The sequence below is a fragment of the Phaeodactylum tricornutum genome, chromosome 2 (assembly GCF_000150955.2).
Source record: "Phaeodactylum tricornutum CCAP 1055/1 chromosome 2, whole genome shotgun sequence".
In the NCBI taxonomy this organism is placed as follows: domain Eukaryota; phylum Bacillariophyta; class Bacillariophyceae; order Surirellales; family Neidiaceae; genus Phaeodactylum; species Phaeodactylum tricornutum.
Window position 1 is genome coordinate 881,718 of NC_011670.1, and position 27,945 is coordinate 909,662.

Sequence of the window (27,945 nt, forward strand, 5' to 3'; positions counted from 1 at the left end):
AGACAGTGAAGACGCCGATGTGACACACGTCGACCGTGAGTCCATTGAGTGCCTCTGTAACCCTACTAACAGGGTTTAACTTCGGTTCCAAGACTAACTGCAAAAGACGGCCTTCCAGTGGATGAATGGTACACCAGGCCAAGAAGTATTTTCACAGTCAAGCAAGCTCGTTGCCGCATCCTAATTGACCAAGTTCGATTCAAAAAGTGAATCCCAACATCTGAAAGCGACGCGTCCTGAGTCCCAGTAGGAGTATTATCCCCTGTACTAGCATCATTCTCGTTTCATCCAGCTTACAGCGGCAAATCTACATTGAACCTGAGGTCATCATGGAGTCGGATAGAAAAGAATACACAAAGAACGACGAGGAGCAAGGGGACCAGGCGCAAGCTTTGCCTCCTTCCGAATACTCGACGACCGAACGGAATCCACCGACACCAAATTGCGCCCTGCGTCAGGACTTGTGCTCCGAAAACAGCTCATTAGTGTCCGACCTTATTCAATCCGCTGCTCGGTCCGTCTTGGAAGACGAGCACTATGAGCAGGAAAGGAACGGTTCGTCGTGCTCGGGCTCTTACACCGACATCGACGGCGGTCGAAGAGGATACCATACCTCTGGAATGACACCGAATTCACGGAAAAAGGGTCCACTATCTCCAACCTTGCAATCCTTACAAACTAAAACGCTACCCGCCATGCCCGATGAACAAGATCGCAAGCGTTTCGTGGTGCGTACTTTTCCACATTCCATTGTGCTCCCCTACAGGTGCAGGTTCTGATCGTTTGGGGAGATTTTGGCTTACAAAAACTCGGATCAAGTGTATTTCTCATATACTTTTTGAGTTTGTCTCCTTTTTTGTTTCTAAAATAGGGTTGTTTAGCAGCAGTTTTGGCGTCTCTTTACGATTTCGATGTGGTTGATGACGACGAAGACTTGTCTCAAGCCGATAAAGTCCTGAGCATGGCATACCTTGATAGAAGTGAGCAAGACGACGAGGACGAGCATAGTCTTAGTCCGACCAAAGCAAGTCGTAACAATACAAAAGACAGCAGCAGCTTATATTCGCGCTCAGTCGACGGTTTTGACACACCAGCCAGAGCGCAACAATACCGATCGATGATTTCGTCTCGATCATCCATGCAAATCGATCGGGGCACCCGGGATCAGCTTCAAAAGGCTCGATCACGCCATCGCAAACGGCGGTACGATATATTGTCGGATCTTCTTTTGGCGTCAGGAGACTATTTGCAACTCGAAAGTGGCCAGGTCAAGGCTTTTTTACCTATGCTAGCCAAACTCCTGGTGCCGAACAGTGATAAAAAAGAGGCATCGCATGCATCTCAACTTTCAGCTCAACATGGTCAGCGGCCGCACTCCAATAGTAGCAACACGAGCAGCAATTTGGCTGCTATGGACAATCAGGAAAAGACTATATTGCAACGCTCAGGGATCTCTGGCGCCAATGTGAATGGCTTTACAAATTCCGAAGAAATGGTGCATCTTGAATTGGATGACATCGAGTATTTGCGGCCGTTCTTGGAATCACTGACTCCTGGTGCCGGGTTGCGATGTGTTGCGTTACTGCTCCTTCAGTATTTATTGCTGCACAGCCGTCAAACGGGCTATGACGCTCGTGTACGACATGCCATAAAAACGCTTGGTGTCCTGGTTCTGGTTCATGACATGCAACATGACCCCGTTGATGTGTACATTGATGATGAATTGAAAAAGCCTTCTTCTTCACCAAGGACTCGACGACATCGAGGTCATTTGAAGACGTCGCATCCCGATTTGGTCGTACTGGCCACCCGCAAGTTTGAATCGCTTGAACACTTTATTGCAGCAAAACTAATCGTGTTGTCACGTGAACAGCAGGCACATAAAGTTCATAGGGGCGCCCGGAGTGCTGGTGCTCGCTCGTCTCAGACTCAACAGACACCAGCATCAAAAGGCCTGACCCGGGAACAGTGGATGCGAGGGATTAAGATTGGTGGCACGGCGATGGCAGCCGGTACCTTATTTGCAATAACGGGAGGACTCGCCGCTCCAGGTATTGCCGCAGGGGTTGCGGCGATTGCGGGAGGGACGGCAGTGACAGCGGCCGCCGCGGCTGTCTTAACAAGTACGGCAGCTGTGACGACAATCTTTGGAGTGGGGGGAGGAGGATTGGCAGCGTACAAAATGCAGCGGCGGACACAAGGTTTAACCGAGTTCGAATTTCGTAAAGAAACTGGAAAGGCAAGTCGGGAGAAAGAGGGTCAAATAGACACAGTAGACGCTGAGCTGTTTAGTACAATCTGCATATCAGGTTGGCTCCGGGACAAATTCGATTTTCAACGACCTTGGGGGGTCTCCCCATCACGACCTGAGTTGACTGATCGACAAGAGCTGTTGGAAAGATTCTACACGATCCATAGTCCATCGCATATATCACGTTGTGCCAAAATTTTGGACCATTGGAAAGGTGAAGAAAAGGATCTTTGGGGTTTGCTCAGGCAAAAGTACGGGCAAGATCCAGACCATTTATTTCCTTTGGAGAAAGGTCCTCGATTACACGCCTCGTTGACTCTTGAGCAGAAGGAGGTCATAGATCAGTTGTTTGTAGAGCTGGGATACACGCCCAAATCTCTGGACGAAATAAAAACGCAGCCTACGCCTTTCGAAAGAATTAGGAAGGGCTGGAATAAACAAGCCGCTGGACCTCGACGCGATGAAAATTTATCTACTTCACACATTCCTGTCGGTCCTGCACATCGATCTCTTGCAGATTCCTTACAAAGTCCTGAGAGTGTCGAGACATACGTTGGGTCTAGAGCTGAGGTTACATCGTCGGGATTTGAGAGCTTTTCTACTGCGCTGTCAATGCTTCCACCGGACAAGCGATCAGATGAGTCGACAGAGAAAGTTGAGTTGCCAAGGCACATTGCTACTGTTTGGGACTATCCATCTATATATGGAGGGGAGCAGTATACGGTACAATGGGAAAGTGAACTGCTGACTGAGTTGTGCGACTCTGTCAATGACCTTGCGCGAGATTTGGTAAGCGGTGGAACCGCTCAGATCTTAAAGCATACTGCTTTGTCAACGCTAATATCGGCCTTTGCTTGGCCGTACGCGCTTGTAAACGCCGCAAACATGATTGATGGGACGTGGACGCTAGCAGTTGAACGATCCGATGAAGCGGGGAGAGAGTTGGCCAGAAGCTTGCTCCTCAGCCGGGCAGGCCATCGTCCTGTTACTCTCGTAGGATTCTCCTTTGGCGCACGAGCAATCTATTCTTGCTTGAAAGAGCTCGCTCGCCTTCAGGAAAAATGGGAAGATTTTTGTGAAGACGAGGATTCCTCTCGGAGCGGAAAAGTGTTGCAAAACCAATCAGTCGCCGATTTAGAGTTAGACGAATCAAACAAGGACTATTTCAGGTACATGCGAGAGCCGGCAAGCATAGTTGAAGATGTGGTACTAATGGGACTTCCAAACCATCTTAGCTTATCTTCTTGGAAGGCATGTCGCCAAGTTGTGGCCGGGAGGCTTATCAACTGCTTTTCTCAGAAGGATTTGATCCTTTCACTGATGTTTCAATTCAAAAGGCTCGGGCTTAAGCCGGTATGTGGAACTTGTCCAGTTAACGTACCTGGGGTGGAGAATATTGATGTATCCGATTTGGTATCCGGTCACCAGGATTACACTCTCGTTAACGGAGATATTTTGAAACGCGTGAGGCATTGTCAACCTTTTCGATCCAGGCACACTCGTATATTTGTGCCGGAAGTCGCTGCATCAAGCATGTAAATAAAAACTCTTGATGGAGTCGAGGCTCAGCGAAAAGTGCAAGTTTTATTTCAGAGTATTAAGCGAATCAATCTCTCATAGCGAAGTACTTGCTTTTACCTCTAAACTCTTACTTCCGCCCTTCGAGCGCCTTGACCAGTGTTCCACTGAGTACGACAAGGGAATGAATTTTAACGCGCAGAGCGGGTTCAATCTGTGCAGTTGCGCTTAAACTCAACAACCTCATGGTGAACAAATGAGTGTTGCCAATACGAATACTACTAGGTGGTCCCGGCTTGACAAAGTAGCTAGAGCTTTCGGCTCTTGATTGCAACCACTCGCACAAATCAGCGTCCAGCATACCTACAACACCTTGTATTTCACCAGTTCTCATCCTATCCCCGAACAAAAAATCGTTGAGCCGGCGGCATACGATATCGACAGCCCCTTCTACAAAGTAAGGTCCGTCGATGACCGTAGCACTCTTCGTCAGAAGTTCGTCAACCATCCGATCTTTGGCCAACTCGTACATCGCAAGCAAGTACAAAGAGCGCAGAAACTTCAGATCGAAACCCCAAATCTTTCCCAGCATTTCGACTTCAACCAAGCAAGCAAAACTGTCCATGGCGCGTCCGCTGTACTCAGTGGCTAACCCTGCAACTGCGGTTTGTAGAAAGATCCGTTGCTGTGGAGTTGCATTAGCTGAGATGCTGGTCGGGCAAGACAATGACTGCGGTATGAATAAGTCATACAGTCCAGAAATGCATTCACCGTCAGTCAAGCAACTGGCATCGCTAGAAACCAGAAGCCCACACATCACAACGCAGTGAGCATCCCAGGCGCCTGTATCTATTCTACGGCATTTACTGACGAGTCTCACGAATATACAGTCTGGTTTTACCGGCGGCCATGTCTCAACTATACCGCTCTCCAGAGGAGGATTGTAGACACTCATGAGTTCCGCGTCCCACGGAATTTCAGCTAGTAGCACTAACAACTGAAGAGCAAGATGGCCAAAAGCAGACAGCCAGCTTTTGCTTGCAATCAAGGGCGAAACTAACTGTTCATTTAGTTCATGGACCTCGTCGAAGCCAAAAAGGTACGCCCGGTAGATCGGACAGATTTGATTGTACCAAACTTCCATTTTCACAGCAAAGGCCAGCGATACAAACTCCGCTCGCTTATCCATGGCTTTGAGAGCTGCAATGACGTCACCTAGAGTCGCAAGCTGTGTTGGATCCGCTGACCATTTGGATCCGAGAAGTAAGGCCCGGTGAGCCACGAGAAGTGCAGGCTCATTGTAGCGTCTGAAGAACAGCAGGAGAGCGCCCATGTCGTCGTCAAAGTCAACCAAGTACTCAGCGCGTTCGTCCTCACTGATTGATGCAGATAAACAAGAACTTTGTAGTAACTTGAAGTGTGTGGGGTCGTCCCCTTCACGCTGCGATGGGTCAAATGCGAAGCTACTCATTTTGCACGCTTTCTCCAAACTAGAGATTTCTTCGTGATCCTGCGTCAAAGAAAGCTCGTCTCGTGCAAGCCACTCGTAAACCGAAAAGTTACCGTCTTGCTCAACGGCATAAACACTGACTGGCGCAGCGCCAAGTCTAACACCCTTCAGTCGCAAAGAAACCAGAAGACAAATTCTTACACTCCGAAGTAGGCATTCCCAATCTTTGGTCATATCTACACTCAAAATCGTACCGTAAGTGGCTTTCTCTTGCTGTGTAGAGGCTTTCGCAACGGCGTCTCGACACAGGACACACAGTAGAAATGCTCGCACCAAGTCTGTCGCCTCTTTGCAAAACTTGTAAAGAACATTCAAGGCAGCCCCGCCTTGGTACTTTGTAAGCTGAACAGTGGCAAGGTCCTGTAACAATCGTGTCGACGGAGCTAGGTTCGCGAAGAGGCATCTCTCAAGGATCTGATCCACATGAACCGTCATGAACCATTCCCCAAAGCACTTCATTATGTAGTCCGTCTCGTCTCGAATTCCTAGCGCATCGAAAATTGAGTTCACAACATTGAAAGAAAATACATCCGCCAGAAGCGGCTTAAAAACATGCACCAAAATATCTTTGCGGGTCCTGGAGCTATCACTGAAGAAAATTTTCATCTTTTTCTTTCCCTCCGTTGCTGAATTGGGAAATATCAATGCCTTTGCAAAAATTGAAAAAGAAACCGGACTCTTATGGTAAGGGGTGCTATCCTGCTGGGAAGATTCCTTGTTGTCAACGATCTGAGAGTACGTCGAAGCCCATCCGGCAGCTTCTTCGGCCCAGGTTGATGGCACCAAAGGTTGAGACTCGGAGGCCTTGTCGTGTGTCGTAGCTTCAAACTTTTGCACCAGCACAAAAGCGGTTATGATCTGATAGCGAAACTTAGGGTGAGGCACCAATCAAATTATCCACTAAAATCTCAATATCGAACCACTCTTACCTGAGAATAGAAGTTGATCTTCCGCGAAAGCAGCTGCACATTCGGATTTGAACTCTTTGTGGCATCATTTCCCTTTGTAGCCGCACTCAAGGTCACACTGCAATAGCCCAGCGCTAATTTCTGAAAGTCGGCCCCCTTTACACCCAACCGATCTTCTAGTACCGACGCTCCTGCAAGCAGATCCAAAGCAGAAGACAGGTCGACTAGCGACTCGATGTCCTGCAAAGCTTTGTAAAGGTCCTGGGTCGTGTAGTGTGCCGATTCAGTTGAGAGCAATTGTTGAAGATGGCGGAGCTTCAAAGCAGCTGTTCTCGGTGACCATACTGTTTGTGATGGACTTGGCGCAACATTGTGCGTTGATGTGCTCGAGCTAGCCATTGATGGCGCTGTGACTACGGAGGACTTCTTGTTGGATAAACCGTCTACAGTAATCCGTTCCATCCGATTTAGACCCGTACCAATTACATTTGAATATAGACAATAACAGATTGCCCAATGAGACGGCGACAAACCATTCGTACACGGAAGAATATGTGCATCCCGTCCCACTTGCATAGAGAAAACCTTTCCACCTTGTCTGATCGGCCACACTTCGAGAGCATGTCGTTGTCGTGAGTGAATTGCCAGGTACAGGCGACACTTGCCCGGGTCCTCCGCACGCGGCGCTTGAATCCAGTGGCAAGTAGCTTCTCGAAAACCTTTCCACACGCGCACGACTTGTTTGGTCGTCAGATCCAACACGATAATCCGTCCGAGAGTGTCGGCGAGTGCCGCTAGATTGCCCTTCGGATCCAGCGCACAAAACTCGATGCGCCGTGGCGCGTCGTGAAGCTCATGACCGGCCACCAGCGTGATGGGATCTTTCCACAACGACGGAAATGGCGTAGCAGGCAAGTCCCTTTCGTCTCCCGTCATCTCGTCGTCAAGGACCGGCGGAGTACTCATGTGAGTAGCCGCACGTGTATCACCACCCCAACCCCACCGCAGCGCTCCCATGGCGGAACCCACAAAGCCACCAACCAATGCCTTGGTGTTTCCGACAACAGCTTTGACCGAAGTCCTCTGGGAGAGAGAACTGCGTTGGCTGGGATGCATGGAATGGTCAAAATGATTTTCTGACGTGTAAAATACGAGCGTAGGAAAGTTGTCCGTAGCCCTTTCACTGAAAACCAAGGCTTCAAATGATTCCAACTCGTCAACATTTTCTCCGTCGTAGTCAGCGTCGTCATCGGACGACGACTCCACAGTTTGTGATTGTACGGTTCCGGGCACCTCAGCGAGCGGTGTAAGGTGATACTGATAGAGTGGAACAACTCGAAGGGAACCGGCTACTGATGGTGGCGTTTGTACGTGACACCGAGCGAGGACACGTTTGCCGTTGATACTTACAGCAGTCCTACCTGTCGTCGTCATTTTACTCGTCGGTGTCCCACCAAGCCAGGCCTCCACGGATTGGTTGGCGGCTGCACCTTGCTGCCACGTTGACGGGAAAACGGCTTGACTATGGACGCGGACTAGCGTGCCATCGCCATAGACCACCCACACAAAAGACGAGTGACGGCCGGAGGAGGTCGTCGTTGTTGTGGCACCGAGGGAAAATGCTGTCAAGGAGACCACGCCGCCGTCGGGGACAAAAGGAACACGAAAATTACCAGAACGTTCAAGTCGTCGGCAAGTTTCCAAATCATCTCTAGGTAGAGCTTCAAACAAAACTTGATCACTGTGCTGTCTCTCTTGCGCTGCTAAAGTCAGACTCCAAACGTCTTGTTCGCGTCGTAGCGTGAGCTCTACTGCAAGTACCCTGGAAGCCGACGTGCCCAAAAGGAGTGCGAGCAATCTGCAATCCACGTCTGGACTACTGCTAGCGCTTGTAGAAGGAATCGCACGGGACAATGATTCTACCGAGCTGTCGGCTGTTTTTGGGTTGGCTGGTGTTGCACCAACGACTGTCAAACATGTTACAACTTCACCCAGGAGGAAAGCATACTCGAGGCTCCGGTCTAGCTCCATATCATCCTCGTCGTTTTCTTCCGGAAGTTGTGGACGCAAGCTACAGATTGTAAAGGGAGTATTGGACGGGGTTTTTGGGCTGCTAGTTTCGGTTGAAGAATCGGATTCCAGGATTTGTCCCGCGACACAGTGGGCGGTATATGCGATCATCAAAACGGCGGACGGGGAACGACAATTAGTGTCGTTGCCGGTGTACACGTCGCCACTGGAGTCAAGGTGAAAAAGGTACGTCCGCGGCGGATCGGGATGACCAAAGACTGAAGTAGTGGAGGCGCGCAACATCGTCTCTTCCTCCTCGCAGTGCACCTGGTGGATGGCTTCCGCATTCGCCACGTGCTCCAACAAGCCCGCGCAGTCCCAAACCGTTCCGGCCGCCGCCGACAAAGTCATGCGAACGTTGCTTCGTCGCAGGCAACAGAAGTCCGCGATGAAATTGCTATCACGACGTTTCGTCGAGTTGTCTTGGGTCAAAGACGACGGGCGTCGTCGTGCTTGTGAACAGTAGGCTACGCACAAATTCCCTGCTTCGTCTCATGGTCGGAAAGGAACAGAACAGAATGCGAGCAACCGTGGACCTCGGTAATCCGGGTTCATGAATCGAGTCGTGGAAATAGAAACGATTCCCGCCTTGGATGGTCCTCTCGGGGGACGAAGGACAGAATTTTCCTTCGGGCTGTCGTTGGCAAATGACGCTGGACAACAGACTAATCCCAATCACGCCACGTCACAACAGTTGAAGTGAACTGGAAAGATTTGTAGCAGCCGAAAATACCCATCCGGCCTCCAGCGCACCCACCCACCCAACATCGCAAATTGATCCCTGCTATGGTGGTTTCTCCTGTCTCGTTGTTGCACCAACGCAGACTGGGAGTTACAACATGGGCGAACAACGCACGGAACATCCAATAACTAACGCAACTGAAACTAGGTAGTAGCAGGAACAGTAACCAACGAAGTCTTCTGTATCCCCCCAATGGCGTTAATGGTACAACAACAGGGTCAAAATCGGAGACGGATCATCTCGTCCACACATCATCTAACTATAGTATCGAACACTTCAGATACGCCTCCCACTCTCCTTCGACAGACGGCTTGCTTCATGATTCCAACAATTTCGGCAGGGTTACGATGGTCGTCGTGTGCCGTTGTCGTCGTCGGAGTTGTCGCCCTTCTGAGCTTTTCCCCCTCGACGCTAGCGCTGGTAGTTCCACAGGCTCCGGGAAGACCACGGTCTGGGACGACAAGTACAGGGTTCGGCAAAAGTAGTAGCCAATCGATTGTGCCGCGACCAAGCCACTGCCGTACTCGCCGTACCGCGACGTGGATGGTTTTGACTCCTCCATCCCAACGGCAACCAACGCCATCCGTATCCCAATCATCACGACCGTCGCGATCCACCACGTTATCGACGACGTCCCCGCCGCAAGGTACACCCGTTCAATCCGCATCGGAGAATACTGATTCCACCAGTGGGTCTACGGGGACTGGACAAGCTCGCCCAAAGAGCGCCACACGCAGTAGCTGCAGCAGTAGCAGTAGTACGCGATTACACGCCCGTAACAATAATCTGCTCAAGCGTAAAAATTACCAGCGCAATTTCATTCCGGAATCAGAACGTGAAGTGAAAACACTGCGTCGATCGCGCCAGGCCAAGTATGAGCAGCTGAAGTCGGGCTCTGATGTGGCACCCAATATCTGGAGTTTCGAAAGTCTTTTTCCGGATCCGGTCTGGGACGAGACCTCCGTGCAACGAGACTTGTACCAAATTAAAGAGAGGGACGAGAAACAAAAGCAACGGCTCGCCTTTCAAAAAAATGCCACCGATGGCATCAACAGCAACAACATCCGACAGAAAAAGGATCCTGTGGTAGATTCTACAAAGCTGCGCGAGAAGCGCGATAGCCTCGTCAATCCAAAAATGCGATCACCCTCATACGGTGGAAGCTCCGTCATGCGATTGTGGCGCGAGCCCAAGCTCAGCTCTCTCGAATCACCTTCAATGGAAAGCAACCGTGCTCTTCCTACCCGCAAGAACACGATTCCGAACAGCATAAGCAAAACTAGTTCGGAGAGTATTGCAAACGTTCGTCCGAACGAGAAACTGCACAACATGTCCAACGTCCTCACCATGACAACAAGCTCGAACAGCAACAACAAAACCAAGCCAGCGAAAGTCGACGCCGATTTAACGCGTCTAGTTCGGGATCGTATTTTCGGCTATCGCCGAACCAAAACCGGTCAACTCCAGTACGACACATCGCTTATGGGAGACGGAGCCGTACAGTTTCGCGACGGGGTCCGCCTCAGCAATCCTTTGCGAGTCAACGCGGATCGACTCAATTACCTCGCCAAAAAGGAATTACAACACGGTCGGGTGGAAGAAGCCCAAGAACTGTATACGATTGCCCTGCAAATCGATCCCCGCGATGGGCGCGCTTACCTCGGGATGAGTCGCTGTGCAAGCCGGCGGCGGGACTTTAAACTCGCCAAAGTCTGGTTGCAAACGGGCATTTCCAATGCCGTGTCCGTTAACGAAAACACCATGCAAGCTGATCGTGGCGCCAACCCGTTCTTACTGCAGGCGCTCGGCTGCTTGGAAGAAAATTCGGGACGACTTTCCGAGGCGGAGGCCTTGTATATTGCGGCGGCCAAATCAAGACCTACTCATGCAGCTGCATGGGTCAGTCTGGGGCAGTTAAGAATCCGCAAATTGGGACAATCCGCTAACGCTGGGCGAGTTTGTTTTCAATCCGCGGAACGAGAATGGCAACGAGCATCGCTACCCCCGTCAGCACACGTTTACACGGCCTGGGCGGCCTTGGAATGCGAAGCAAACGACATACGGCGGGCCCGCCAACTATACAAGGCTGCCTTAGATGTTGACCCAAGAAGTTCCGTGGCCTGGTTGCAGCTCGGTGTCATGGAAGCAGATGAGGAGAACTGGAACGAAGCTGAAACTTGCTTTGAAACAGCGTTAAAATTTGATCGTCGGAATTCGCGACTGCTGCAAGCATACGCACTCATGGAAACGAAACGGCCTAACGGAAACAGTCGGAAGGCGATTGGATTGCTAGAGCGTGCCCTCAAGGCGAATCCCAGAGACGCCGGTGTACTGCAAGCTTACGCTTTGTACGTTGCCGAACTGGGCGACGTGGACGCCGCTCGCGATTTGCTACGACGAGGGGCCGAAGCCAACAAGCGCCACGCCCCGGTCTGGCAGGCCTGGGCGGTACTAGAAACGCGCCATGGAAACGTTCAGGAAGCCCGCTCAATTTTTCAAGAGGGCATTTGGGCTTGCGCGCAATTGACGGGTGGCCAGTCGGGTGGCTACCGGTGCGCCCGACTGTGGCAGGCCTGGGGCGTGTTAGAGGCCAGAGAAGGCGACGCTGCCGCGGCTAGAAGATGTTTTTCGCGGGCCCTGGATGCCGATAGTCGTAACGTAGCGGCAGTCACAGCCTGGGCCTTGATGGAGGAAGAGTTTGGCAACGTTCGGGACGCCCGAGCTATTTATGAACGATCGCTGCGGCTGTTCGCTGCTGGCAGTGGTGAGAAAACATCAATATGGAGAAACTACGAACTCATGGAACAGCGGCTTGGTCACGTGGCGGCCGCCCAAAACGTCTATCAGCGGTCCATGCGGGAAGCAATTACCGTCTCGGATGAAATCGCCGACAATATTGTGGGCCTGTCGGCTAAGAGTACAACTCCCCTCCCGGACTTGACAAACGTACTGAGTAGATCGTCGGACGAAGTGGAAGTTTTACGATGGGAAGGCCAATCAAAATCGAGCTTGGGTGGCGAAGTTTGGCTCAACGACCGGGCTATTGAAGGCAAGGTACCATTTGACATGAAGACGAACCAACGACGGAACAAGAAAACCGATAAAAAATACAATCAAACCCCGTAGAAAAGGTTGATAGATGTGCTACTCTATAAAATCTTTTTATGTATTCTACTTTCATCTTTGTTGTCACGCATCTGTTCGGAAACTCTTACCAACCAGGAGATGGAATGCGCTCCGTTCGTCGACGCACAAAGCTTCCAAATCTGAGAATGTTTGGTTGTCCCGGAAGACACTTTCAGTGGACACCGGCAGGGAATCTTGATGCGCATACTCTATGATAGTGGCCACATTTGACTGTGAGTAAGCCGCGAAAGCAATATTTAGTGGAACCTAGAGTTAGGCGAAGGTAATTTTCTTAGCTTTGTAGTCCATTAGCGCCATCTAGAGATAGGGCGCGGGAAACTTGTCCTATCTCTAGAGCCAGCAGAATGTACTGAGTGTGAGCGGCAGCACGAGTAGAAAAAAATGGCATTTACAATTTACGAAGTATCTGTCCTATGTGACATTTTGAAAGCGCGCAAACGAAAATTGCTGCCATGAACAAGAGGAATTCGCTCTCATCAATCGCTGACGAGAAACGATCATTGTTTTTATGACCCCATTACGTCAATCTCTCCTCCTATTTGTTTTAAAATGCCTCGTATTTTCAGCACTTCGCTCGACCACAACGAGAAGAAAGGAAAACATTCCTTTACTGCTGCCACAGTGAAAAGGATGAAGCAAAGACGAAGTCGCAAGAAAAGTACCAGCAGCGATTCCGATCCGAAATCCACTCACAGCTCTTCTCCGTCTGCAAATTCTACTTCATTCATTGGTCACGAGCTACTGGAATGGCAGGGCGAGGTAAAAAGTCTAATATCTCCCGTACGCGCCGAATCTCCAGCGAATGACTCGTCATTGAATTTCGGGTCAAAATCCAACTTAGGATCGATAACAGAATCACGCGGTCAACCGAGCTTTGGCGATTGATACTCGCACTTTTGACACGAAGGAGGCGCTCCTCATAAGTTCTAAAATTCGTAAGGATCAGGAAGCCTTCTTAGGCGTTCTTGTGGCTCGTGGTATTACGCCATCTTTCTTCGCTACGACCACAGCGTCCGAAGCCACAGGCAGCCAAATCGTCGTGAAGTCCACGCCGGGATCCGACCTCGAAGCCATGGTAAAGGAAAAGACTGTGCGGCTTTCCCAAGTTTCCTTTGCGGTAAAAGCATCTAAATTCGGAAGCAACTCCTTTCATGTCCCAAAGGGGATGAACAACAAATGGTCTTGGAAGCTCTTGTTGGGAATGAGTAAGAACGCGTTGCAAATCGTTCCATCGTTGCAAGAAGATGCATCTCACGCTGTCTCGTCTTATTGAATAGCTGAATCTATAGCATCTCAGATAAGCGACAAACCTGGTACCGGCCTTCCCATAGATGTCACTCTTCTTACAAGCGATATTTCTTTTTTTGCGGATCTAAACGAAAATGCACACGGCCAGGCAGCCTTGACTTTTTGGGATTCTGCGATTCCGTATTTCCAAAACTCAGAAATCTCATCGATACAAATCGTAATCGCGAAAACGGGAATGCTGGCGCTTCAAATTCCTCCCACAGAAAGCGAAAATGACGACGATACGATCAACAGGGTGCGGCAACCAAGCACGATGGCTCGTCAGCACGAAATTGGCATCATGAGATGCATTCATTCTATACAGCTTGCTTTTGCGGGGCGATACGAAGAGTATTCTAAATCCAGCAACTCGGAGACGACCGGGCCACCGATAGATATTGGTCTCTCATCAATTGACAGCTCGCCTGTTGGATATCACTTTCTTGCTCGTCAATGGGCAAGGCAATCCGTCCTGGCCCACGCCGCTCGGAAGCGCCTGCAGTTCAACTTACCAGAGACTCTGGAGGGTACACAATGCGCCATCTCATTTGATATGAGCTACGAAGTCTTGCCTTTTCCAGTGAATGGGCCCAGAGCGACTTCGATCCTCAATGACCTGGATGTCCTTTCAAATTCATCCGTTGAAGTTGTTCAGACCGTGCCACTTTCTTCTATCGACGCAAGCTTGCTTTTTGGTCTGCCAATTACGGTCAAGAATGGACTAGAAAACGGTTTTGATCAGTATCAAACAATGGAAGTATTGGTGTACTCCTTGCTACGGAACTTACAGGAAAGAGAGCTTGCATTACTCCTCCAGACTGCACCTCAACACGGACATACGAAAAGCGCTTCGCAAAGCCTTTTTGGTAGTGCGGGTTCCCAAATGTTCCTTCTCATGGCGAAGGAATTGCCCAAGTCGCTGAGCCAACAACCCCAATGTGGCATCTTGTTTCGCTACGCGGAAGCCATTCATTTGATCGGAGAAGCCTCGTCCACCACTCAAATTTCTCTCATTGATCCTGATACTGAAAGCCAGCTGGTTGACTACGTAGACCAAGCGTTAGACTGTCTAGAGTGTAGCACACCAAATCCGCAGTACATGGAGCACGTCGTGCCATCGTCGGACAAGCAATCAAGGTTGAGGGAAATGGCCACCAGTCTAGCAACTAACATGCATGCCTAATTGAATAAGCTGGTACCTAATGCACGTGTCCTTTCAAAATAAACACAATGAGTTGAACGAGTCAGTTAATGACATAGAGAACGCAAAAATGACCACTGAGAAGCAAATGCAATTTTTCTGAGTCGTTAAGCGGCGACATATTTGCACCAAGAGCCTCCTTATATCTGCATGAACAACGCCAAACCCGTTTTATCAGATATTCAAGAACACTCTGGTCCCAATCGCACTGCACACAGAAGCTGTCGAGCCAATGGATTTCTTGACAGCCAGCGATAGAGTTCGCGAGACCAATGCCAAACTCCAACATGTTATGTCTAACAGAGCGATCCTTTGAGACCACAACTCTTATTGTCAGGTTTGCTATCCGTCGTATTGCACTGTGATTGATAATGTTTGAATGTTTGTTGTTTGTTAACCATCGTTCTTTCCCGGAGTGGTTCCCGCTGGCTTGCCGTAATCGAGAAGATTTGGGTGTCTTCTTCCGGGATTTTGACTCTGGCTAGTGAAGGGTAAGCGCAGTCCGCTCCTATGTATAGACCAGCTAGCTTGCGTTCTCACATTAACCACTGTCTATGAGAAAGACGACGGATCCATCAACTCTAACCAACCTATTAGACATTAGCATTAGCATTATCCGTTTGTTTGGCAGCGAAAGAGCACTGTCCCTATTAGCGGTAGAGCTAACTGTGAAGAGTGAAAGAAGCCCCATGAAAACAAGCAAGAAAACTATCACAATCAACTTGACCAGAAATGACAGTAAAATTGCTTCGGCGAGAGGAGCAGCATCGAAGCCTTATTCATTCCATGGCGGTATGACGACGACTAATCTTTTGTTCGCAAAGGCGGGAAAACCTTTACAAGATCGGGCCGAAACTGTAGCCTTTATGAAAGTGCTAATGGGTCAAGAGCAAGCAGTCGATGGCTGCAACGACGGTACATCTTCGGCACCACGTCCCCAGCGTCCTCAACTGTCAAACGTACATGGCGCCGGGCTTCTGCTGATCTCTGATATACCAGATTCATGTAGAAATAAACAGGGCGTCGTTGTAGGAATAGACGAAGCAGGACGAGGCAGCATCCTCGGACCCATGGTTTACGGTGCCGCCTTCTGGAACCCGTGCGATGAGGACCGCATTCCGAACGATTTCAATGATTCCAAACAGCTTTCGGAAGACAAGCGTGCTATGTTGCTGCACAAAATTATGTACGACACTCCCGAGATGGGATTTGCCGTGCGCGTCTTACACGCCAGTGAAATTTCCCGAAACATGCTTCGCACCGAATCATACAACCTGAACCAAATGTCACACGACGCGGCGGCTGGTATCATTGAACATCTTCTGGAAGCGGGAGTTCAAATCGGGGCTTGTTTCATCGATACGGTCGGAAATGCGGATCACTACAAACGAAGGCTGCAGCAAGAATTTCCAGGCATTGACTTTACTGTAGAATCCAAGGCTGACGCCAAATACCCACCTTGTTCCGCTGGATCTGTCGGTGCGTGTGTTTGTGCGATTAGACCGCGTGTTTTGAAAGGATTTGCTTATTTGCATTCACATAATGCTAACCATTGCATCTCGTGTCGCAGTGGCTAAAAATGTTCGTGATCGCATGATGGAGAGTTTTCAGTATTCGGAGATGAGTCTGAAACGCGACCCGAAATTTGGCTCTGGCTATCCCTCAGATCCTGTGTGCAAAGACTGGATGGAAAACAACCAAAATTGTAAGGTATTTGGATATCCAGACGTTGTGCGATTCAGTTGGAACCCGGCGAAAAAAGCGTTAGAAAGGAACGCGGCTTCGGTCCTATTTCAGGCCGACATAATCGACGAAGACGAGGAAGGAGAATACTGTATTGGAAAGAAGCAACAGCAAACGCAAATGAGTGCATTTTTGGGGAAGCAAGACGCGACACGTAAACGAAAGCGATATCCGTTTTTTGAACGTAATCGACTCCAAGTCGTAAACAAGCTATTCTAAGTACGCAGCAAGCTAACAAATACCTAGTTTGTTTGGGTTTCTACCTTGGCTTTTACTTTTTGCCTCCTGTAAGCGACTCCCACCATTTTCCTAGCCCTCCTTCTTCCTCCATTGATTTCGGCTTCCGGAAGGGTATCTGCCCCGACTCGAACTTATTGCGCAAATCGTAGACGAATTCCAAAGACGAGCGTTCCGCCTCACTAAGTTCGGGATGCCAGAAATCAATGATCAGTACGTGTCGATCGGAATCGGAGGGGTTACCGGTGGAATGAGAGAACGAAGTATCCAAAGTCGTCAATTTCCCTTCTTTCCATCCCTGCCGCTCCTCGCCAACTTGAATCCAACATGCTTGTGGAACCTTTAAGCCCAAATGTGACGTAAGAATAAAGTTTCGCCCATCGCTATGAGGTTGCACACCGGATCCTGGCGATTGTTTAGCAAAGCAAACTCCTCGAACGGCCAATGGGATGTTTAACGAACGAAGCAATTCGTAACTTTGGGGAAATTGACGACAGTTGGCTGTATTCCAGACTCCTAGTCGCTGCAAACGAATAGCACTCCAGCCGGTTCCCATTACTTGGTTTTGCCACACCGAATCTGAAGCGAATTGGTCCGATTCGGCTAATTTGGCTTCGAATTCTTCTAGGATAATGTGCGATTTAGCCTCTAATTCCGGGGCCCACGGAAAGAGTTCGGGCATGCTGGCCACATCCCAGAACGGCTGTGCTGTCAAACCATCGATGTGTTCTTCGGAAGGTTCGTGTCCAGGAGCTGATCCACCTGGAGAGGGAACTTCCCCACGTGCACTATTTTGTCAACCCATTGGCAAGAATCGAACGCAAAGAACACAAATCAGCTACTCGATTCGCTCGAACAACCCATGAAACTACAAAAGCAAGCTTTTTTGCATACCTTCGACCGAATTGCCGTATCCTATCGATATTGGCTCCTTGCTTGTTGTAAAAATCTTCGATATCATCGAGACCATCTTCTACATCTTCCCAAAACTGCATTTGGCGGTCAGTCAATGCCATCAGTTGTGTACAGGAGGACGAGGGTATACATAATCTTTTACCACTAAGAGCATTCATGTGGCGTTGGTGAATTGGCCCAGCAGCAACCCACGCTATAGTTGGAGTGGCGCTGCGAGTAAAAACAGCCAACACCGTCAACGCCGTCGACAACGTATAGCAACCGCCAGGAATCATCTGAGCGTGGTGATGAAACAAAAGATTCCAACAACTCTTCGGACCAATGATGTTGAACGGAAGTATTATCGCTGCTTTCCGAATGGTAACAGCATTCCAATTTGACAAAGCTATGGCTTGAGATTTGCTCTGCTAGTGGATGTGAGCTCTAAGCGTCCAAAAAGACAATACCACGTGTTTCTAGAAAGTTTACACAAAAGAGCGTTTGATGTTTCACAAGTCGCTGTCTAGGATTGAATCACGAATGACGAAATACAAAGCGGTACCTACGTTATCGATTGCAAGACCGGGAGGGGACTACAGTTTCGGCAAAGAAAGTTGTTACCGAGAAGACCATTTGTTTTGCCGAGGAGACCCCTTCAAAGTCAGAAGTGTTTGTTTTTCAACAGGGTCTTTTGGCACCAGCAATTTCGCTTTGGCTAGATAAGCGTCTAGCCTCTGCCGCAAAGATATCCGATCGAAACTATCCTTGCGGCGTGATCCGTCATGTCTCAGCTACACCGCACTTGAAATAGGCCCGACTTGGTAACGTTCCGTACACCTTTGTATGGTCTGTAGGACTCTCCAGTGACGGAGAGACCACTGACGGACAATCCCGATACGGATGCTAGCGGAATCTTCCAAGTGAGCGATACATTGGGTATGGAGGATGTGATTTCTTCGTCGTTGCTTGTCAGGGCTGTAAAAGTACACGACAAGGTCGCTTTTCTAGACGCATCCATCTTGCCGAGCGTCCAGCGGGCAACTTTGGCGGCTTCATCATACATGACCGAACCAATATTGACCTGAAACCCAGCAGTCGTTCGTGTCTGTTTAGGAAACGGAATCAGTACAGCCACTTCTTCAACCTGCAGGGGGCCCTTTCTTGACGCCGAAAACACCAAACTGCTCAAAGTTGTGACACCAACTTGTAGCGCTATACGGCCGTTTTTGGTAGGTCGCTCAGATGTTATGCTTTGTGACGCATCCGTTGAGGAGCTATATGACCATTGCGGATGGCAGTATACCGGAGGACTAAAATTGCGTGCTCGCTCCGGATGTATGCGGTATCGCATGAGCTCGAAATTACCGTCCGGCGGGACGAAGGAAACCACTTTGTCGTTTTCGAATCGAGCGTAGCGTACACAAGGATGAAAGCTGCAGTCGTCAATCAGATCCGGCTCTTTGAACGTTAGCAACAGATCCGGAACACCGGACAGGTGTGATTGACATTGAATCGACCCGCTAACGTCCGACGACACAACCGCGCCAGAAGCGTTTACAATCGCGTCAACCTCCTCCACAATGTCCATATAAATTTCGTTTTGTGTGTAGTGTACGTTTGCGGCGCGCCAGGGAATGTTACTAATCGTTCCCGACGGCAATTCGTCACTGACGGTCGTCGATGATTGCAACAGTTTGCTCATCACCGTGGGTGGACGAATCATGGCCTTGAGCGCGTTGGGTTCCGTTGTTAACGGCCATCCAAAGTCAACCATCTCTTCGATTAGCTGATAAACGGTAGAAAAATTGTCTTTTATGGCGGATTCGTCCGCCGGAGGTCCAAAGTACTCGACAAAGATATTGGCGATTCGTTGCAAGAATTCAATAATAAGAAGCGGACTGACTTCGGCTGGACAGACGGCCAAATAGCTGAGGCCTTCGCGTAGAATGGATATAACGTAGAGTGTTCCTTGGTCAGATTCTGGAACCTCCATTACGGGAGGTACGCTATCGTAGTGCAGCGACGTCAGCAGGCTCGTCGCGGAGGAAAGCCCGCCGTGGTGATTGACCGACTCGGACGCTCGCTCCCAAAAGGTTTCGCAAACAGATCGAGAAGTCACAACGCCACGAAAGTGACGTTCAATCAATACTTCTCCCGTGGGTGAAAGAATGAACAGGGATTGCATCCTAGCCGTTCAGCTTCGAGCGGAAGATGGTTGTAGATCTAACAGTCAAATCACTTTTTGTGGATAAGGAAATCATGGTCACTCTCGACCTCGGCTTTGTCTTCTGTGTTCCTCCCCTACCCTTAACTTTTACCTCGATGTCGTCTCCGGAATAGCGACGTACAGACGCTTCGTCACCAGCACCAAGCAAACAAATACATTGCGACGCTCCTTTCATTGTACAGATTTCACACTATCGAGAGAACGATATGCACTTTTCGGCAGGGACTGTGCGACCATGGCGAAACGTGAAAAGCCGACAACTACCAGCCCCAGCAGCACGAGGACCAAAAACGACAGAAAAAATATCAACAAACCGCTCACATTCGAAGAGCTGGAACCAAAGCTTTCTTCCGGAGTCCTCCAATATGTAGAGCAGCAAAAGTTTGCCTACTTGACGCCGGTTCAGGCGGCTACCATTCCTCTCTTCTTGTCACGCAAGGATGTGGCAGTCCAGGCGGTAACAGGGTCGGGAAAGACTCTAGCTTTCCTCATTCCAGTGGTCGAGTTTTTGTTGCCAAAGAAATTTCTCAAAACGCAGATAGGAGCGCTCATCTTGTCACCGACTCGGGAATTGGCACAACAAACACACAGGGTCGCACAAGGATTGTGTGCTGCTTGTAACATTCCAGAGCCACTTTTATTGGTCGGAGGGTCTTCGTCTGGAGGAGGAAGCGTCAATCATCGTCCCGTGACGGAAGACTTGAAGAACTTCCAGAAAATGGGAAGCAGCATTGTAATTGGGACCTGTGGACGCGTGGAAGACGTGCTCTCACGGTACGCAGTAATTGATTGTTCCGAACTTGAATCGCTGATTCTCGATGAAGCCGACGTGCTACTGAACATGGGTTTTGCGCAGTCGCTACAAAACATTCTTTCCCGTATTCCCAAAATGCGACGGACTGGTTTGTTCAGCGCGACAACCTCCACATCGACTAGTAGCAGTTTGCAAGAATGGATGCAGCGTGCAGGGATGCGCAATCCGGTTTGGATCGATGTCACGGTCGCCTCCAAAGCGCAACAAGAAGCGCTAGCCAAGAATGAACCAGCCACATCAATACCAGAAAACCAAGCGACGCCATCATCGTTGACGAACTACTACTTGGTCTGTCCAATTGATGAGCAACTTTCAAGACTCGTTGTCTTTTTGCAACAACACAAGGACGAAAAGATCATTGTCTTCTTTCTGACTTGTGCTTGTGTCGACTTTTACGGTTCAGCCTTGGAAAAGCTTTTGCCCGAGAATTACATTGAGCTGTTGCATGGCCGGATGGTTCAAAAGCGCCGCGAAAAGTCCATGGAACGTTTTCGAGCCTGCCGGGGAACTGAAGCTCCCGTTGCGAGTGATTTAAATGCACTTCAGGGTGGCGCATTGTTTTGTACAGATGTCGCAGCACGCGGATTGGATGTTTCAGACGTAGATTGGGTCGTGCAGTTTGACGCGCCACAAGATCCGGCCTTTTTTGTTCATCGTGTGGGACGGTCAGCCCGTGCTGGGCGAAAGGGTGCCAGTCTCTTGTTTTTGACCCGAAAAGAAGAACCATACGTGGATTTGCTGCAGATGCGGAAGGTGCCATTGACACCGTTGGGTGCGACAGAACGTTGTTGCCCACCCGAAGAAGACGAAGACGAAAGCGATTCTGCAGACAAAAAGCCCAAGACTAGAGCCGATCGGACTGAAACTGGTGAAAGACATATCCGTAGCGCAAGCGACCCAACTGTTCTCTTGGCTGACGTTCTTCTTGAAATCAAAGATCTGATTCTCAAAGATAGAGATCTATTGGAAAAAGGGACTAAAGCTTTTACATCATATATTCGGGCCTACAAGGAGCATCACTGCGCCTTTATCTTTCGGTACGTGATCCGTCGTGCTCGCTTACTTTTGCAAGCAATGGGCAGGCGTAACTGGCTCATTTCAGGCTCACATCCAAAATGGAAAAGTCAATAAAGTGGTCAGATTGTCCTGTCGAATGCAATAGCGAGCGGAGATCGTGCAATGATCATCAGTCGTGCCTTTCTCCAGACCGTAATTCCCTGCCAATCGACAACTTACCAGGATATGGCGGTAACCCAGTGCTCAAACATCTCTAATGCACCTTTACTTACCAGAAGTGTTCTAATTGCCCTCGCAGGTTTGCATCCTTGGATCTCGGTTTACTAGCGACCTCCTTCTGCCTGCTCCGACTCCCAAAAATGCCAGAGCTCAAGGTTGTGATTACCAAAAATAAGGGCAAACTTCCGCGATTTACGCCAGCCAGTCACGATGTGGACATTTATGCCATTCCGTTTAAAGAGAAGGCACGTGAGAATGCCCGTCAGAAGCGATTAGAGCAGGAAACGGCCCCTGGGGGGAAAAACGCGAAACTGCTGAAGGCTGAACAGCGAAAAGCCGACAAGGAGCGTCGGGTCGAAGATCGGCGACAAGCTGCCGTTGATAAAGGGCGGAACCCGGACAAGAAGCGGGGCAAGCATGCGCGTATTGTGGACGATTGGGATGATTTGGCCAAAGAGGAGCGACTGTTTAAGAAGCTTCGCAAGGGGAAGATCTCAAGAGATGAATACGAAACACTGCTTCACGAAAACTAGTAGATTGCAATACATAGGTATACTATTGATAACTAGGAGTACTATTTTCTGTCCACTCTTCACCGGATTTGGCTAGCTCTCGTGATTTGACGCAAGCTTTCCGGGTGCGAAGCGCCGAATTTCACATTAATTAAAGCCTTCGGATTGGCTCTGTCGAAACCATCTCGCACCCGTTGGTGACTTGGACCCACCCATCACAGAAAACAGTATTGCTGTTGACATCATCACATTACAGATGCAAACTAGCTCGTGCAGACACAATTGTTCAGAATGACGGCTTCTCAGTATGTGACCTTGATAAGCTTTAGCCCACATGTTCGGTATCTTTGCCTACTGTCACTTTCATGGTTGTCTGTCACCAGCCATGGCTTCGCTCTCTCCCACAACACTCTTAAACGGTTTGCACCGAACAAAGCATTGTGTAGCCCCCCTACACGCCTTGACCTGATATCTTTGGTCAATTTTCGTGATGAAATCACCTTTTTTGATAAAACCGACGACGAGCGCTGTTGTATAAACCGCCAAGGAGAGTTTCGACCCCAAAAAGGTGATGTCTTTGAACTTGCCCTGGCTGAAGAAACGGACCTTCCTGATGTTTCCCGCTTCATTGTCACTAGTTTTGGCGCCGACGCAATTCGGGTCAGTCAGGATATGAGCACATTCGAAGGAATGCTCATGCGTCCTGCTGTTGAACTCGTCAATGGCTATTCCGGTATTGTCGCCTTCGCCGAAGTTTTAGCAGGCCTACGGAGTAGACTAAAAACAAGGATAGCCAACGGCTCCGACCTTTCATTGCCTGAACTCAAGGGACGTTCCCGCACAGAGCAAATATCTGAGGCCACCAACGACTCTATTGTGTTAGTACTTGGAAGACGGCACGCGGGAAATGATTGGCACATAGACGTGATTGCTTCGGTCGAGCTAAGATTGCAACTTTGTGATGCCAAGATCCCTTTCTCCCTCCCATGGCTGGACCGGATTGAACGTACTGCCGCCTCATGGATAGGTCTCGGCAAGAATCATGCTCGGGATTTGCAGCCTTACTTAGGAAATCTGTGCGTGGCCGAAAGATACCGTGGAAGAGGTATAGGCCGAGCGTTGGTACGGTGTGTCGAAGATATTTCAAAGACAAAATGGGGCTATAGCCGAATATATTTACACGTCGACAAGGACAACGCAGCGGCGTTAAATTTGTACCAAGAGGAGGGTTATAGAGATGTGGGCCTTCGTTGGAAACCATTCTGGGCGGGCAAAGCTGTGGACATCGGATATTATGTGAAAGGTTTGAATAGGAAAGAGAGAAAGGAATACAAGGCTTCGCTTTCTATAGATAAGAAAGAGAACAAGAGCGACGCAAATACTGTGGAAGGAAAATTGAAAAGGAGCGACATAACTAGGTAAGGATAATACATACATTCTCGGGAAGAATGTGGAAATGAATAGACAGTGTAAATGCCTGACCACGTCTTTCCAAGGAGCATTCACGCGTTTGAGATTATGCTGCTGGCGAAGTTGTCGACCCACATCAGCGAGAATATTGGCTGAGGCACACGAGAAGAATGCTGTGCTTTTGTCTCTGAGATTATGCTACAGGCGAAGTTGTTGTATTATCTGGAGATCTTCTGACTGACTGTGAGGAGTATGAAGAGAAGTTAAAAGTTTCCATGAATTAAGTTGATGCTTTACAATTCGAAAGATCCCTATGGGCTACTTTTGAGGAACCAAGTTTCCCACGATATCAGGTTGTGCGTAGACATCGTTTAAAAACAAAGCATGCAAACCGGAATTATTGACTTCCATACGTTTGTTGTATTCGCGCAGCGTGTGTAAAGTCCAGTAGTTGAGAGGATTCCAGATAATATTCGAAAAAATCGCTTGGCTCCACCCCCGTGTAGCTCCATCCCATGCTCCTGAAAAGAACCCGTCGGTGACCTTGGGATAGCAAAGCTTAAACGTCTTGGAACCTTCAAAAATGCGAAGATTGATACCAACATGTTTAAAGAGAGAACCGACATGAGCGCGTCGATCAAAGACGTTCCAACGAAAGGCTACTTTCGGAAAAGTAGTTATTAAGTCCTTATGATTGGTGACGCGTAGATGGCGCAGTCTACCCTGACTCTCGAGCATTTGATGGGCAAGGCGGAACGATGAATCACCAACGTATGGACAGGCGAAATTGATGAGAGTAACCGGCTTTGGTACGGTCGCTTCGGGCTCGCAAGTGAGCTCAAATGCAAACAGAGTTGCCAGGGCACCTCCTAGACTATGCCCTGTCACGTACACCTACGTATCCAAGGGGAAAGGAGAGTCGGATGAGGATCGCCAAGTTCGAACGTCTTCGTCGTAGCCTCGACCGTGTTTGCGTACCTTGTAGTCGTGGTGCTTGTGGATTACAGGAAGAACATGCTCCTGTAATATTTCCTGGTATTCTGATAGATCCTCACCGTTGGGACCTTTGGCCCCTCTGTTGGAAGGCTCAAAAAGGTAGTCGTGGAACCCATTGTGAACTCTAACAGTAGGCACCTGACTTGCATTGGCCTTCATTCGATTCGGGATTTCTTTCATGTACATCTCAAGATTGGTAGCCCAATCCAGAGGAGTTACCGAACCCCGAAAGCATACGGTAACACGTTCACGTACGTGATCAACTTCAATCATGTAGACAAGCTCCTCTTTCTCAGTCTCATCGTCGAATGCAACGATTGTAGCTGCAGTGGCATTTTGCACTTTCCCTTCGCTGTGTTCGAGTGGCGACCCAGCCATCATATTCCGATCACTGATAGTCTGCAGCAAATCAATATAGAATTCCTTGCCAAATTTTGAATCCGCAAGTTCATGCTGGTTGCCTTGGACAACTTTTAGCACTTCAGAATGTGTAATAGGCAATGCTAGAGCCCTTTCCGATTGCACTGTAAGCTTTCCCTGGCGAGCTAGGCTACGGAGCTCCGCCAAAGCATAGACTAGTACGCTGGATTCTAGCATTTCATCAACTTCAGTATACAGACTCGGCCAGGCGTGGTCCCTTTGGCATGTCACAAATGGTGACATTTCCTCGTCCTTCATGCTGGTCGTGTCAGAATTTTTCTTCTGGAGATTATCGTCCTTCTGCGGAGCGAACATTCCAAAGAATCGTTTCATTATGTGGAAAGTATCAATGCTGCCAAAGAGATCGAGAACACAATTTGAGATCTTGCTCACAGTCAATTTTGTGGGAATCGAATGCCAGGAGGAATGCGGTTTATCTTACATGAGTCGACAAACAGTAAAACCCTCTATGCAGTATTTGGCGCGGTACCTTATTATGGAACATATGCAATGTTATAGTCGAATGATTGCGGTTGATATGCACCACTGTGGGGGCTATTCTAGTTTTTCGCTTTTCTTTTATGCCCTTTTAGTCATGCCGGAGAGAGCTACACAAAAATCTGGTGATAGCGACGCGGTTGTTCGCTACGAAGACGTGGAAACAATACATACACTGTTCAGGACATTCGAGAAGAGGGCACAGGTCCCTGAATACTAACCAAACGGCCGGAAATCAGAACTCTAGCAAAAGGACGCTCTCACAGTCAGTGTCCACGAGAGTGGCCTTTCAACAAACCTTGACTTCCTGTTGGTCACACTACTGTAAAAGTCTGCCCCGTCAACCTACCACCAAGTAATCGGCGAGAGCCAGGACACCACCCGTTGACGATGGCAAGGTTCGTTCCGGGGAATCAAATTGTACGTCATCTTTCAAATAACGGATTTGCAGAGTAATGGTTTCCGGACGATCCGAAACGGCACCCTCCATGCCTACCGTGCCCGACGGTCGCGTATCAATCAATGTCGGGTTCAGCAGAACTGAAACACACGCGGCGTCATTCGGCGCAAGCCGGGCGTATCGCCCCGGAATTCCGTTGCGAAACTTGACGTGATCCGCCCCTACCAAACCCACGAGGAGTCCACCGGGATTCGCCTTGGTCCAGGAGTAGGCGGCGTTCGCCATAGCTTCGTCCCACAAAATTCTCCCGCTGAAGAAATTGCGAAAGGGCATGGGCTCATCCAACTTTTCCCCCGACATGCTGTACTTGAGCAGACCCATTGCTTCATGTAGATCGTAGGAGGGTCGGATAACGTAGTCGACATAGGTTCCGAATTCACGAGGCTTGGCAAAGGCTGCAAAACCAGGTCTGTAGTGTTGTAGCAGAGAATAACAAAATTAGCAATGGATGGGAACGAGAAAAAACCCAATCGTACACGGATTTTAATCTCCGACCACGCTATCAACGTACGCGTCACTAATATACTGCCGGAGTCGTTCACTCGGCAACCCCGGTAGACCTCCTTTTTCGACGAGTACCAAATCTTCTGAATTGACGTTGAGTGCCACTAGAGGCATACGCAATTCCTTGGCCGTGGCAAAAACGGGCTCGTACACTTCGAACGGCCACATCCAGCGCGTGTCCCATTCAACGCGTTGACGCATTTCGGCGGCGGATATCTTCCCGGCCAGGTAGTCGTTCAGAACAGGCTGAAACTTAATCTGTACCTGTTCCAGTCCTACCGCTGTGGGGGACCCGGTGGCTTGGCGGAGTTGATGCACTTGGCGGAGAATGTCGACTTGCAAATTGTGGTCCTTGACGGAGTTGTGGTGCTCGCCCAACCACAAGGCTCCGCCGTTGCGCGACGATATTGTTTGCAGAAAATCCGCCTTCTGTACAAGGAATTCAACAATAGAACGACGACGATGGCCGAGCGAAAAGCGTGAGATGGTGCTTCGCCGAACAACAACAACAACAACACTGACACCGGGTCTCCTCTACTCAATAACGAAGGACAGGTACGAACCTGAATGGGCAACAGACTAGGATTAAGTGCGGCAGTGGAATCGGGAACGACCCGGTACGAGTCAAAGGTGAGTCCGTTTGACGGTACGGCGGCGTGTACCGTCCCGAGTCCCCCGCCCAATCCACCTAGCACCGCAGCACCCGACACCATGCGTTCAATCGCATGACGCCGGTGCAGGGTCGACCCGGTGGCGCTAGGTTCCAGATTTGTATTTAATTGCCACGCTGTGGATTGCAACGAGCGATCCGACGCGATCAGAATGACTAGCAACATCCCGGAAACGCCCGGGAGCGAAGCGTACGAACGTGGCATGGCAATGAGGTGCAGCGACGACGACGACGGAAAGAATGAATGGATGCTGTCACCAGTAAAGAGTGCAAGGATGCAACAATACGTGTGTCTATGAATGTAGTGTGGAGGCAAGAGCTGAGGAATCAGAGACTAGTTTCGACGGACATGCCAGTGCGGATGCGGTGGTGAGAACGACTCGACGATCTGAGTGACTCGCGTTCGAAATTCTTTGCATTCGCGTTTACGGCGTGCCACATGGTAGTACCATGGATGGTACTGCTGTTTTGTTAGTCACAAATACGTAGCCTATTCTGTGGCTTACCCTTTCTACCGCGTTCGCACAGTGAAGTGGAGAAATTGGAGAGGGGGGCGTGAACGTGGGGTGCTTTCCGCGACTCCGAATCAGTCCGGTCACGCTCCAGGGGGGACCCGCCGCCAAACTCGATCGACTGCCGTGTACGGTCCAGTCATGGTACCTGAGCTGCGATATCATCGAGGATCCAGCG

At 49.5% G+C, this 27,945-nt stretch overlaps 10 protein-coding genes across 10 annotated transcripts; 6 read left to right on the forward strand and 4 right to left on the reverse strand.

Moving 5' to 3' along the window:
- Nucleotides 1–329: 329 nt before the first annotated feature.
- On the forward strand, nt 330–3,862 carry PHATRDRAFT_43585 (predicted protein; the record flags this gene model as incomplete). The annotated part of the gene is made up of 2 exons (XM_002177673.1): nt 330–728; nt 872–3,862. The coding sequence occupies 2 exons, from the start codon at nt 330–332 to the stop codon at nt 3,788–3,790; spliced, it is 3,318 nt and encodes a 1,105-aa protein (XP_002177709.1). The 3' UTR covers nt 3,791–3,862.
- A 19-nt stretch (nt 3,863–3,881) lies between these two features.
- On the reverse strand, nt 3,882–8,701 carry PHATRDRAFT_43586 (predicted protein). Its single transcript, XM_002177991.1, has 4 exons — nt 7,609–8,701; nt 6,209–7,536; nt 4,671–6,149; nt 3,882–4,499 (listed from the first exon to the last, which is right to left on the reverse strand). Exons 1-4 carry the CDS (start codon nt 8,606–8,608, stop codon nt 3,900–3,902), a joined length of 4,407 nt encoding a protein of 1,468 aa, XP_002178027.1. The 5' UTR covers nt 8,609–8,701; the 3' UTR covers nt 3,882–3,899.
- A 490-nt stretch (nt 8,702–9,191) lies between these two features.
- On the forward strand, nt 9,192–12,143 carry PHATRDRAFT_43587 (predicted protein; the record flags this gene model as incomplete). Its single annotated transcript, XM_002177674.1, has 1 exon — nt 9,192–12,143. One exon carries the CDS (start codon nt 9,192–9,194, stop codon nt 12,123–12,125), a length of 2,934 nt encoding a protein of 977 aa, XP_002177710.1. The 3' UTR covers nt 12,126–12,143.
- Nucleotides 12,144–12,776: 633 nt separating this feature from the next.
- PHATRDRAFT_43588 (predicted protein) lies at nt 12,777–14,616 on the forward strand (the record flags this gene model as incomplete). Its single annotated transcript, XM_002177675.1, has 3 exons — nt 12,777–12,905; nt 13,000–13,404; nt 13,444–14,616. 3 exons carry the CDS (start codon nt 12,777–12,779, stop codon nt 14,614–14,616), a joined length of 1,707 nt encoding a protein of 568 aa, XP_002177711.1.
- Nucleotides 14,617–15,323: 707 nt separating this feature from the next.
- PHATRDRAFT_32830 (predicted protein) lies at nt 15,324–16,596 on the forward strand (the record flags this gene model as incomplete). Its single annotated transcript, XM_002177676.1, has 2 exons — nt 15,324–16,113; nt 16,205–16,596. The coding sequence occupies 2 exons, from the start codon at nt 15,324–15,326 to the stop codon at nt 16,594–16,596; spliced, it is 1,182 nt and encodes a 393-aa protein (XP_002177712.1).
- Nucleotides 16,597–18,295: 1,699 nt separating this feature from the next.
- Nucleotides 18,296–19,693, reverse strand: AP3mu (predicted protein; the record flags this gene model as incomplete). The annotated part of the gene is made up of 3 exons (XM_002177992.1): nt 18,296–18,692; nt 18,768–19,514; nt 19,587–19,693. The coding sequence occupies 3 exons, from the start codon at nt 19,691–19,693 to the stop codon at nt 18,296–18,298; spliced, it is 1,251 nt and encodes a 416-aa protein (XP_002178028.1).
- Nucleotides 19,694–20,057: 364 nt separating this feature from the next.
- PHATRDRAFT_9989 (predicted protein) lies at nt 20,058–22,318 on the forward strand (the record flags this gene model as incomplete). The annotated part of the gene is made up of 3 exons (XM_002177677.1): nt 20,058–21,316; nt 21,437–21,586; nt 21,865–22,318. Coding segments are annotated over 3 exons (1,863 nt in total), but the record flags the coding sequence as incomplete, so codon positions are not given.
- Nucleotides 22,319–22,588: 270 nt separating this feature from the next.
- PHATRDRAFT_32833 (predicted protein) lies at nt 22,589–23,719 on the forward strand (the record flags this gene model as incomplete). Its single annotated transcript, XM_002177678.1, has 1 exon — nt 22,589–23,719. One exon carries the CDS (start codon nt 22,589–22,591, stop codon nt 23,717–23,719), a length of 1,131 nt encoding a protein of 376 aa, XP_002177714.1.
- Nucleotides 23,720–23,968: 249 nt separating this feature from the next.
- PHATRDRAFT_43593 (predicted protein) lies at nt 23,969–25,456 on the reverse strand (the record flags this gene model as incomplete). Its single annotated transcript, XM_002177993.1, has 2 exons — nt 23,969–24,601; nt 24,686–25,456. 2 exons carry the CDS (start codon nt 25,454–25,456, stop codon nt 24,026–24,028), a joined length of 1,347 nt encoding a protein of 448 aa, XP_002178029.1. The 3' UTR covers nt 23,969–24,025.
- A 505-nt stretch (nt 25,457–25,961) lies between these two features.
- On the reverse strand, nt 25,962–27,932 carry PHATRDRAFT_43594 (predicted protein; the record flags this gene model as incomplete). The annotated part of the gene is made up of 5 exons (XM_002177994.1): nt 25,962–26,490; nt 26,593–27,014; nt 27,149–27,574; nt 27,605–27,718; nt 27,762–27,932. 5 exons carry the CDS (start codon nt 27,930–27,932, stop codon nt 25,962–25,964), a joined length of 1,662 nt encoding a protein of 553 aa, XP_002178030.1.
- Between the last annotated feature and the right edge of the window lie 13 nt (nt 27,933–27,945).

Bases quoted from the DNA above. Each gene is read 5' to 3' on its own strand.
- PHATRDRAFT_43586 (XM_002177991.1), bottom strand. From the start codon at position 8,608: ATGACTTTGTCGGCGGCGGCCGGAACGGTTTGGGACTGCGCGGGCTTG. The intron at 7,537-7,608 runs GTAGGACTGCTG...CACCATCAGTAG, and splicing joins GAGTAAAATGACGACGACAG to CCGGTTCCCTTCGAGTTGTT. The intron at 4,500-4,670 runs GTAAAACCAGAC...TTCATACCGCAG, and splicing joins TAGTTGAGACATGGCCGCCG to TCATTGTCTTGCCCGACCAG.